The 12,201-nt window shown below is 37.3% G+C and overlaps 5 protein-coding genes across 5 annotated transcripts; 2 read left to right on the forward strand and 3 right to left on the reverse strand. All coding sequences in view use genetic code 12, as the record gives it.

Moving 5' to 3' along the window:
- Positions 1 to 136: 136 nt before the first annotated feature.
- On the forward strand, positions 137 to 1,120 carry BET2 (Rab geranylgeranyltransferase; the record flags this gene model as incomplete). Its single annotated transcript, XM_007373292.1, has 1 exon — positions 137 to 1,120. The coding sequence occupies one exon, from the start codon at positions 137 to 139 to the stop codon at positions 1,118 to 1,120; it is 984 nt and encodes a 327-aa protein (XP_007373354.1).
- Positions 1,121 to 1,285: 165 nt separating this feature from the next.
- SPAPADRAFT_48888 (SANT/Myb-like DNA-binding domain-containing protein) lies at positions 1,286 to 2,428 on the reverse strand (the record flags this gene model as incomplete). The annotated part of the gene is made up of 1 exon (XM_007373293.1): positions 1,286 to 2,428. One exon carries the CDS (start codon positions 2,426 to 2,428, stop codon positions 1,286 to 1,288), a length of 1,143 nt encoding a protein of 380 aa, XP_007373355.1.
- A 2,593-nt stretch (positions 2,429 to 5,021) lies between these two features.
- YTA6 (putative AAA family ATPase) lies at positions 5,022 to 7,325 on the reverse strand (the record flags this gene model as incomplete). Its single annotated transcript, XM_007373294.1, has 1 exon — positions 5,022 to 7,325. One exon carries the CDS (start codon positions 7,323 to 7,325, stop codon positions 5,022 to 5,024), a length of 2,304 nt encoding a protein of 767 aa, XP_007373356.1.
- Positions 7,326 to 8,375: 1,050 nt separating this feature from the next.
- Positions 8,376 to 8,972, forward strand: SPAPADRAFT_48890 (uncharacterized protein; the record flags this gene model as incomplete). The annotated part of the gene is made up of 1 exon (XM_007373295.1): positions 8,376 to 8,972. The coding sequence occupies one exon, from the start codon at positions 8,376 to 8,378 to the stop codon at positions 8,970 to 8,972; it is 597 nt and encodes a 198-aa protein (XP_007373357.1).
- Positions 8,973 to 9,042: 70 nt separating this feature from the next.
- SPAPADRAFT_134391 (uncharacterized protein) lies at positions 9,043 to 10,746 on the reverse strand (the record flags this gene model as incomplete). Its single annotated transcript, XM_007373296.1, has 1 exon — positions 9,043 to 10,746. One exon carries the CDS (start codon positions 10,744 to 10,746, stop codon positions 9,043 to 9,045), a length of 1,704 nt encoding a protein of 567 aa, XP_007373358.1.
- Positions 10,747 to 12,201: the final 1,455 nt, after the last annotated feature.

The following is a 12,201-nucleotide window of genomic DNA, read 5'->3' on the forward strand; positions in this document are numbered from 1 at the left end:
TATTATAGATCAAGAGTCGTGCAAATACTCAAAAAATATTGGTAAATAGTCAAGACAAAATTTGAAGAATCAAAAAGAGGCAAGATGTAGTAATTCTAGTACAACTATCCCTCTCTCTCTCTTTCTCAATTGTACAATGACGGATGTTACCTTTGTGAAGGATAAGCACATACAGTATGTCATAGAACAGGATTCACATAGATCATTTGAATACTGGCTAAGCGAACACCTTCGAATGAATGGGTTGTATTGGGGTATCACCACATTAGCCACAATAAACAGCCTAGACGCCTTACCAAAAGCTGAAGTAATTGATTTCATATTAAGTTGTTGGGATGATAAATCTGGAGGATTTGGTTCATTTCCAAAGCATGATTCTCACATATTGTCCACGTTATCAGCACTCCAAGTACTTCGTATATACGACAATGAATTGACTATGATATCAAGCGAAAAGAGAACCAAGTTAGTGAAATTTATCAAAGAGTTACAACTTCCCGATGGTAGCTTCCAGGGAGATAGATTTGGAGAAGTAGATACCAGGTTTGTATACACTGCAATTTCTGCATTGTCACTCTTGGATGAGTTGACCAAGGAGATAGCAGATCCAGCTGTTGATTTTATAATGAAATGCCGAAATTTCGATGGATCTTTCGGAATGGTCCCAGGAGCAGAAAGTCATGCTGCACAAGTGTTTGTTTGTGTTGGGACATTGGCTATAACTGACAACTTGCACTTGATAAATCAAGATATCAAACTTGCAAGCTGGCTAAGTGAAAGACAAGTTCTCCCAAGTGGAGGTTTTAACGGACGACCAGAGAAATTACCAGATGTCTGTTACAGTTGGTGGGTTCTCTCATCATTGGCAATATTGAACAAGAAGCACTGGGTAGATTTGGAAAAGTTGGAAGGTTTTATCCTCTCTGCACAAGACTTGAAAGAAGGTGGAATAAGTGACCGTCCCGACAATGCAACTGATATTTATCATACCTGCTTCGGAATCACTGGTTTAAGTTTAATAGATTGGAAAAAGTACAACTTTAAAGAAATTGATCCTATTTACTGTATGCCAGTCGAAGTAACAAAAAATTTTAAAAAGTGGAAAAACCTTTCGTCATAGCGCTTTGCACGATAGAGAGAATCATAATATAGTTTTTTTACTTTTTTTTTTCTTCAGAAGAATCTGGGTATTTATGATGCAAGTCAATTTCAATTCCTCTACATAGTATAGATACGCGTATATAGTTCATACATATCGGGAGCCTCTTTTCTTTATGCGGACACTTTAATTCAAAAGATAGTCTATATTTGTTACTGCAGTCATTTGATTCTTCGAGGACTTGATTAGCATGGGCGACTTCCTAGTTTTTGGCGATGTCTTTCCAACAGCATTGGTTGTAGTATTAAGACTACGAATGATTCGACGCCATCTGAACTCGCATGCATTTGGTGTACGTTCATGGAAAAATGTAGATATCTCACGCCATCCTAACTTTTGAACCTCCTTGAGCCCTCTCAATAACTCGTCTTCTGATTGGGTCCATGTAGTTAATTGCTTTGTTTTTCTCTTGGTAACAGGCGCCTTTGCCTTGATCCGAGATTGTAAAGTGTTGTACCTGTTGATCCCTGAACTAAAGTTTGAGTAGTAAATATGCCTGGTATCCACAGGTGCTAATGTCCCAATAGGGCTACCTGGCAATTGAGTCTGTGAAGGAGGTGTAGAATTCAACTGTGGAATGCTAGGAATAGGTACGTATTGTGTTCTATACTCATAGCCCGAGTTTACATATGTCGGCTGATTGTTTGGAGTCTGAACATTATTATGTTGAATGTTTGTAAATGAAGGAATTCCAGTAGCCATTACAATTGGATATTGTCTCGGCTCCGGCAATTGGCGAACTGGTTGTGAGTACTGAGCAACCGGTTGAGTAGCAGGACGAGGGAATGGTTGCGAGTAATTATGAGTGATTGGGGGAGGAGGACCAATGGCAATTGGTGGAAGTGATGAAGTGGTCAGGGATTGATATGAACGTGACTCTAGCGAGTATTCAGAAAGTGTAGAACTTACGTGGGGATACCCATCTATTAAAGATTTTGCAGGAAAATATTGTTGATATTGTTGTCGTGATTGTAGTTGCGATTGTGGTTGCAAAGTTGCAAGTGAAGTGTTTGGAATTTGCTGACCAATCAGGGAAGGGGTCAGTGACAGTAACGAAGGAGCAGGCGAATAGTGATAGGACAGACTCTTATTTATCAAACTAGGCAAAGAAACTTCACTTGAGCTATATAATCGATTGGGAGGTTCCAGGCTTACACTAGGGACATCATTAATGGTGGTAGGTGAATTTTCAGGCGTAGTATCTTCATCACGACTTGATTGCCGGTCTAGGTAGCAAGGACCAAATGTTTGGCTAGCTATATCAGTCATTGGTATAATTAATTTAGGTGTTTCAGAAGATGATATAATTATGGAATCTTATAAAATTAGAATTGAGGTACAAAAAGGAAAAAAGAGAACAAATTGTTTGCAACAGGGAAAGGTTACTATATATTCCGAACTATAAGCTTTAGATGATCATTTGCAAAATGTCACAACATTTATTTTTCTGGTTACAGGTTCGTATGCTATTCCCAATAGAGTTTACATGTGTCAAGGAGTAGGTGAAGTCTTTGATTTGATAGTGTTATACTCAACGAAATTTCTTCGGTTGAAATTTACACCTGAAACAAAATATTTTTTTTACGGCTTTATTAAAATATTATTTACCATGCTTGATAATGCAATATGCATGGGGATTTATTTTTAGGTAAAAAATATTTTCCAGAATTGGTACTAAAAAATTAACATCGATTGATTTTCTTGCTCTTGCAAGCGCAGCGTTGATACGGCGATTTTGATTATATTACCACAGTTTTGAATACCCTTTTTCTTGTCCCGGTTTGCTCGTCATTTTAGATGCAGATCATTTTAAGTTGCAACTATTAAACCTTATGAGCAAATTAAATACAGTTTGGTCTGTTTGGGTATAATACCCCCCTTGATTCAATTACAGTTTGGGGCCACTTTTGAACTTTTTGGTCCTGAAATTCTGCCAAGATATTTTAATTATTTAGGCTCCCGTATTCTAGACTTCCCCTTAATTTAAGCATTTTGATAAAGATCAATAATTGAATGCTACATGGTTGACTTCGCATAGTACCAACCCTCAGCTCTCAAAAACAGATTGTTTTGGTCATCTACAAGAATATCCCCGGATATCAGATAGTTCAGCAAAGTTCGTGGCATTAAAGCTTCTTGACTTATGGAAAGAAACTTCCAAGGTTGTGACCAGGTATTCCATAAATCTTGGTAAACGGAATTATTGCACAATCTTGGAAATTGCGTATGCACGCTTTCTTAAAAATACATCCCCGCGCATTGACTAGAATTTTTTTGTTGACAAATCACGTGGTAAGAAGTTATACTGGTTAAGGAAACGTAACAACCCTAATTTATACCCCAACAGGGATGTGAAAGCCAGGAGAAATGTTTACCTATTGGATTTTTTGATTTATAGCAGTATGCTCCCCCCCCTTATAGATTATTGCAAGTACATATACATATCTTGACATCCAGCTCGTTATAGCTCCCAAAGTCGCGATTATAAAATTTTTGCCCTTAATTTTGAGTAGCTGTACGATTTATGTTGCAGTGGTTGCATGTGCCTGGAAGAAACTACTATTTTATCACTGTCAAATTATTTTCTTGTTTTTTTTTAGAATGGGGAAATCTCTGGGGTATGACGTCACATAAAACAATATTCCCGTTACAACGGTATTCGAGATTTCCACCATGATTCTATAATTGACAATTTAACAACCTATTAAGGATCCTGGCATCAAAAAAAAACAACAATATAAATAGATGACCTAAGAGATCATCTCTAGTTTTCAAATAAACAAAGAGCAAGAATTGCTGGCATCTTGACAACGCAAATTCCTTCTACGGAGATCCCACTAAGTTTCCCGAAGAACTTGGCAAAAAAGCCAAGAGAGGAACTAGAAGAAAATACCACATTCTAAAAAAAAATAGATAAGCATGATTGTAACGGGTTTGTGAGAGGAAATTTCTCAGTATTTACCTTTTCTTTTTTTGTTGAAGATAACATTGTCCAATTAGCACAAGTTACATAGATCAGGGATTGCATGTAGGGATCTGCTAATTTTAATGTTGCATTTGTTAAGCTAATTCTCCCCTCTCTACAAGAAATTTCTACACTTTGAGGTATTTCTGTTTTGTTAAATCCGATCGTCATTATTAGCTATGGTACTTATTGAATATCTCCGAATAGTTATTACTGAGAAAAGTAAATGATATATATTGAGCTCAATAGGAACGTAATAGGAAATTTTCTTGTCAACAGATTGCAATTTCAAATATATGATAATTCTTGTTTGTGTACACGGCGAAATATGGATATAACTTTGTGTTACTTTCGGTTAATCAAACAAAGAGATTTTAAATATTTTTTAAACGATCCACAAAACAACGATAAAAAAAAAGTTCCTGCAACATTCTTATAATAGACTTAAGATGAATGAGCCAAGGAATAGAAACTATGAATTTCACGTATACCTGAGAGTTAAATCCACATTATGTGTGCATTACCCCAAAAAACCGTACAAAAAAAAAATAGAAATGCGCTTGAAATTTCTTGTATATTCATTTCCTTGGTAACTATTTGAGTACATAATTGAATCTTCCAATGATGATGCGTTTCTGAAAATCTTGTGACCAGTGCTTTTGGTCATTTCTTGTTGATTGGTCCAAGAAATGCCACCTGATTTTCTTCAAAAGGGAAACACACGGCAGCACTTCTTTTACTTGCGAGGGTGGTAGTCAAGTAAAAATCTGTGGAAGATTTGGAGATCTTCGGAATGAATGGAACTGCCTAGAAAATTAAATTTCTTCCGTTGTTACATCCGGTGGGCTCCGGAGTAAGCCATTCTAAAAGCCTAAAATGATATGTATTATGCTATTACTATACACCCGAAGATCCAAATTTTCTGGCCCATTCTTCATGTTTTCGTAATCCCTCTTTGGAAACACTTGGTCGAATATAATTCAAGCTATTCACAAAATCTTCAAGACTAATGGGTCGAATCTGGTCTGTTGGAGTCAGCAATAGTTTTTCACCCAATACTCGCAAGGGACCCATAGCCGAGTCCTTGGTTAATGCAGTTATATCAGACCCGCTGAAACCTTCAGTTAAGTTCTTTAGAACCTCGTAATCGTTTTCTGACAAAGTATTCTTTTGGTATTGTAGTAACTTTCTAATTTGCGCTACTCTTGCTTCCCCCTCTGGTAAGGGGATATATTGACGTCTTACGAATCTTCTTCTTGCCGCTTCATCTATAGACCAGGGCAAATTAGTAGCACCTAATACCAAGACCCGAGATTCGTCATCATTATCAGAATCTCTCCCTGCAGCTGCGCTGGAAAGTTCAGACCACAGAACTAAAAATTCATTCTTGATTCTTCTCATACTTTCCAATTCACCTTCTGTACGCGAACCTAACAACGAATCAATTTCATCCATGAAAACAATCGAAGGTGCCAATTTCTTGGCCAACAAAAACAATGCTTTCACTAGTTTTTCAGATTCACCAAGATATTTAGAAGTTAATGACGAGGCACTAATGGAGAAAAAAGTAGATTGGGATTCAGTGGCTACTGCCCGGGCTAACATGGTTTTACCCGTACCAGGGGGTCCAAATAAAAGCATACCCCTTGTTGGTTCTCTCAAGCCACGAAATAAATCCGGTCTCAAGAATGGGTAAACCACGGCTTCTTTCAAAGAGTTTTTCGCGCTTTCCAACCCGATTATGTCATCCCAATAAACTTCATCTCCGCGAACCACAATGTCATTCAAGATTTGCTTAGCTGCCACTGGATCAATGCCACGAATCGAGGAAATAAGTTGATCTTGATCCTTTTCGTTTGTCAAAAATCTGTCTTTGGTTAACACATCATCGATATCATCGTTTTCATAACCACTTAAGAGATCATCCATTGTTGGACTATGAGGTGGTTCCTCGAGTTTTTTGGAAGGCGGTCTCTCAAGGGAATTTCCATTAGATGCAGATGTCTTTGTCATTGATTTTGCATTGCCAACTTTTTGCGGGGGAGATTTCGCCTTTACATAGTTGTATGTTATATTTGAAGCTGGTTTAGTTTTTTGTTTAACAACAGTTTGTGACGTTATAGGAGAAGCCGACGGTTTGGTAGGCTTTTGCAGTTTGCTTGGCAGCTGTTGCATGAGCCTTTTCAAATTCATAGGCTTAGGTTTGTTATAGACATATGGCTTTTTTGATGCTGCTACCTTTGGTTTTTCTTTTGGAATCTCTGACCAACTCTTTGAAACAAGTTTTCTTTTGGTTTCGTTTGATTCAACAGGTTCAATCTTTTGGGAAAACTTATGTGGTGGGCTTTCAATTGGTTTGATGGTTAAATCATCCATTGATTTAGATATTGCTGTTTCTGGACTATATTGGTAAGAATTAGAATGCAATGAATTAAACTTGTGAACCTGGTCATCTTCAAGGTCTATCAAGCTCTTTTCCTCCTGTTCATTGGAAAGCTCTGATATTCCGGAAGATGTTCTTGAACTCAGTTTACCTACTTCATAAACTTCTTGATCGAAATCTTGAAACAAATCTTCTTCTGTCTTGTTCTTATAGTTACTTTTCGAGGCTTCGTACTTTTGCTGCCATGTTATTGGTCGCTGCCATGATACAGTCGCTGCCTGTGAAGCCTGTTTAACCGATGCAGATACAAGACTGGATGACGGTGTTGTTTGCTTGGGAGTTGGATGCAGACCATTGGCATTGCTACGTAGTGATTTCATGATACCCCTAGGGACGGTTGCAGAAGAATTGGCAGACGGAGGAGAAACACGTAATGAAGGGACCAGTTTTTGAGGTTGATTACTTCTGCGAGGAGGTGGAGGTGGAGGTGGTGCTCCATTGGCCTCGCGTTTCTTCATTCTATTCAATTCGTCCAATCTCAACTGAACTCTTATCAAATGTTTAACATTTTGGTCCCGGATTCCTTTTAACTCATTCAAGATATTCTCTTGTGTTGGCGATAACTTGCTTATCTTTTCAAATAACTCAATTTTGTATAATAATGACGTATGCAAACTTTTCCATCCCTTTAATGCGTCTTCAAAATTGCCGTGTTCTTCCAACGTCAAGTTCTTAATAGTCTGGTCGCAACAATCAGTGTATGTCTGTTGTAGTTCTTCCAAAATGGACGGTTGAGGGGGTTTCTTTCTCAGAAACATAATTTGGTGGTATAAAAAAATATATGGTGTAGTGGTTGATTGACCCCCCTTAGTTTCTCTTGGTATCAAGGAAAGCAATTTCAAGAATAATAGAAAATGGAGTTTCATATACCTTGTTTTTTTCGCTACATTGGCTTTCCTTTTTTGGGATACCTAACAATAGTGTGCGGCTTAACTTCAACGTCACTGTTGAACCTTAAAAACAAAAAGAGGCACAGAATTTTGCTACTAACTGAAACACAGCTTAGATTCAAGGCACTGCCTCAATTCTACTTTACCAGGGCTGCTAGGTCACAATTGTTTTCTTCACAAATGTGGGCTGAACTCGTATTCATAACAAAGGTCACACAACTGGAACATAAGCAAGACGATACTGCCATCACGGAAGTTTCTTCTTGATAAGAGCATCCTAATCCCTAGATCATATCTCAAATGAATTAGTTTAAAGAGAGCAATATGTCATAGGTTGGATACGCCGAATATGACATCTACAAATAAACATACGTTCCTTGAAGGAAGATGTTGTGATATAACGGGATACCCTAAAGTTTCTAACCTTTTGAATATTCTTTGTAACCACAATTTATCTGTCCGAACACTTATCAACAGTTAACCAACAAAGCATTCAACCAAAAATCCAAATAACCTCTGACAAGTCCAATTCGCACAAGGCACGAGAGCCCCCCTAACTTAATAGGCAAAGCCCTCTAAACTGAACAAGCTTTCACCATGATAAATCACAATAAGCGAGGCATCTGAACCGATCAAATCCTTCAACTAAAAAACTGCCAAATTTCTAAATTCGGAGGTCAACTTTCAAAGAACAAATTAGAAAAACACAGGGAAAAATTTTCCATGCATCGGTTCGTTTTTATAGTGCGAGGTGATGGCGAGTGATGGATACCACATCGGGTAATAAAGTAAACTAGCCGGGTAACACCAAAAGTTTATTTTTGTCTTGTGTTTTGCTTTGCCCTGGCCACGTATATTTAAATCGAATCTAGCAACCAATTTCAAAAACTTAATTTGAAGTTGTCCCACTAGGTCAAAATGAGTGTTAATGATATCCTTATCCTGGTTGGTGCTGTTGTTTTAACGTTTCTTCAGATCATATTGAGCAACGCTATCGCAGCACTTGTTTTTGCTCATAGGAGATACCCTGATTTAACGGCAATCACAGTGGTCTTACTTGGTAGTTATGCGACGTACAGGATATTAAAGAAATCTGCCAAGATGTGGATTAATTTCATATTCACCCTAATCAAACTAGTTGTGGTATTAACCATTGTTCTCTCCGGAGTTATGATTTATTTTCGTGGGTGGAAATTTTACGAGCAAGATATTCTGTTTATTTACCATGCGTTCCAAGGGATATTAAATCTTAGTGGGTTCATGAACGAGACCCAAATTGAGAACTTCGTTTCCCAAATAGGAATTGCGTTTTCCAAATTAAACCTGCAGGAAAGTGCAGAACCAAATGAATTTGCAGAGTTTGTCAATTATATCAAGCTGAATTTCGACTTTAAGGACATGGGTGCAAACTACGACTATATAAATGAGTTGGCAGGCCAAGGGGCCGAATACTTGGATAAGGTAGACTTGAAAGATTTTGCCGAGGGGCTTTTTGGGCATGTGAACCAGAATTAGTTACTTATGAGTCGCTTAATATTTTTTTTTAATATGAATTCAAATCTATAAATGCTTTCTAAATAAATAATCAATGCTTTGTTTCCAAATCTTCTTTCTTGCTGGTATCCACTGGCACTTCATCAATACATTGAAGACCTTTATCCTTAACAAAGAAAGTACTAACAAGACAAAGAGCAATTAATGGAATTGTCAAGTAGAAGAAATTTCGGATCGATTTCATGTACATGTGCTTGACAATAAGAATCTGTTCGGAAGTTAATTCTGATGTATCAATAACCGAGTAAATGTGAGACTTAAGGTACACTAAGTAACTTTTTGGTAGTAATAATGGTTCCTGGTTAAGTTGTTGGTTTACCTGTTTCAACAAAGTGTTACTAACAATCAAAGATGCCACGGCAATTCCTACTGAACCCCCAAAGGAACGAAGAACATTTCTAGCACTAATGACAACGGCTCTTTCCGATTTCTTGGCTTGACTTTGAGCTGCAACCATGGTAGGCTGAAAGGTCCAACCAACCCCACAACCCATGACTAAAAGAATAACAACTATTACACCATAGCTTGTATCAACATCGAATAGTAATGTTAACCCACATGAGAGAGTCCATACTGAGTAACCAGCAATAATGATGTACTTATAATGTCCCAAATAACTAATCAAGACACCACCAATGGTAGATGAAATTGACATTGGAAGCACCAATGGCAACATTAAAATAGAAGCATGAATTGAGTCCTTCCCACGAACAATTTGGTAGTAATATCCAATATAATATGTGAATCCATAATAGGCCATTCCGTAAAAAAAATTAGATCCCAAGATTAAACTAAGGGAAAGTCTTGAAAATAATGCAAGTGGGATCATAGGTAATTTGGTGGTTTTCCATTCAACAATAAGGAAAACAATGAGACAAATACCACCGATGACAAACATTACTATGACAATAGTACTGTCCCAAGCATATGTAGATCCCCCACCACTTATTGGAATAAGTAACAATATTAAACTTGCTGTGCTAAAAAATACCCCCAAATAATCAATATTTTTAAACTTTTCTCTTCTGCTCAAAACATCATTCAAATTCTTGGTATTTTCTCGGGTATCAATAAGATACCAAATAATGGCCATGATAAAGACGATAAAGGGTGTCATCATATGATAAAAGTTTCTCCAGTTGTTCTTTTCAATAAATGCAGACATGAGGAAAGGACCTATGGCATTACCCAAACCAACTTGCGCACCTAAAATACCTTGGTATTTCCCTCTTTGTTTAAGGGTGCAAATGTCACTAACCATCACCATTGTTAACGACTGTATCCCTCCTCCACCTATACCAGTGAATGCTCTGAATATGAAGAATTGAATTCCAGTTTGAGCAAACCCACATGCAAGATCAGCAATAGCAAGGATCCCCAATGAGGCTAGCAATACCTGTTTTCTTCCGAAAATGTCTGCAAATCTACCAAACAATACTTGACACACACAGTTCGCCATAAGTGAAGCAGTAGATGCCCAGTTAATAGTCGTTTCGGCATTCAAGTCCTGACCTATTCGTGGTAATGCAATAGTTATACTTGTCTGATCAGCAAATGATGCAAAAAGACCAAGTGATAATGCTCCTAGACATACTAGTAATTTCTTAGTAGGCAATATGTTCAAATGGGCATCGCCTAGTTTATCTGATAACTCATTAGGTTCTTCATGGATAGTTATTTCCTGACTTTCAAAGTCATCGAGGGTTTTAGTTTTCTCTAAATCAATTTCTGCCATTTTTGAATTAGTCCTTTTTTTTTAATATATAGTTGCTGAAAAATACTTCATTTGTACAGACTTAAAAATCTTCACACGATGACAAGGGAAATCGTATCCTCTTTATAATATTGATGCAAAATAATAAAAAAATATCTCGGTAAGACACCGGTCCCCTTTTCCGGTCATCTGTCAAGTAAAAGTCCGTATTAATATTCCCAATTAGGTAATTTGATTAGTAATTGTGCACTCTGCGCGGACTTTCACGCGGATGAATTTCCTTTTTTGCCAGAGCGGAATTCCACCTGGTTGCCAAAAGCCACACTTTCGTGCCGTACCAATTAACTAGATAACCCTTTTTAAATCGATGACGTTGCATGAGAGGAGAAGTATATATATCATGTTTGCCGTGATAGTTCCGTGATGGTTCATCATTAAAACAAAAGAGTAAAGCAGCTCAAAGACTTATCAATATGAGGAAATAATATGTTCACTTTTGTGGTTGAAAAGACGTCAGTACAACTGTGTAAATGCCAAGCGTATTCACACCCAAAGGGGGTGAATCTCCTCTTTCTGACTGCGCGCATTTTTTTTATGTTGCAAATATTTAAGGAATTTTATCTAAAATTTGATCATATTGTCCTTCAATTACAATTTGAGATACACATATTTGCATATTCCAACACACAATTACAGAATTTACTCTACTCTTCATCCAAGCTGTCTGATTAGAAACATGTTTCAAGCAAATGTAACTGTCGCAAACGAAAGATTACATAATTCCCTTTTAACAATTGATTGCCTACAATATGATCATGCATATTACAGACAGATTACATCAAATGTGTGACGATTTAGTTTACCAAGCATTATAAGCTAATGTGTGATATTTCAGAAAGATATCGGTATAGCAACAACCAATATAGGCTATTTTGTTAGCAAATCTTGAGCTGTTGCAGTCCGATCCCGTACTGTGGAAAAGCAAGTCCGAATCCCGAAATTTTAACTCCGATAAAAAATCCAATATAGGTGGTAAAAATTCCGCTCTAAATTTCCTTATTTGGCGATCAAAAAACTCGTCCGCTTAAACAATGAAATTTTTTTGTAAGAAAATAGGACTTCGTGGCCAAGCTGGTTAAGGCGTGAGACTGTTAATCTCAAGATCGTGAGTTCGATCCTCACCGAGGTCGTCCTTTATTTTTTTGCACTTTCTATGTAATTTTAGCCTTTGAACTCTACTACAAAGTAGGAAGAAGGTTTGCATTAACTTTCTGCTTTAGGAAGAGAACGATCTCATTTGAAATTTTGAGTGTTTAATTGTCGAGATTCTTTGTACTAATCTTGCTCAAGTTATTGCCGTTAATATGATTCCAGCTGATGTGGATAACACATATCAGAACAACTGGGCAATATAGTTGACGATTTGCACTTCCTCGTGCAAATTGCCCATTCAAAAGACTCTGTATTGCAATCCAA

This window comes from Spathaspora passalidarum (assembly GCF_000223485.1).
Source record: "Spathaspora passalidarum NRRL Y-27907 unplaced genomic scaffold SPAPAscaffold_2, whole genome shotgun sequence".
Classification (NCBI taxonomy): Eukaryota; Fungi; Ascomycota; class Pichiomycetes; order Serinales; family Debaryomycetaceae; genus Spathaspora; species Spathaspora passalidarum.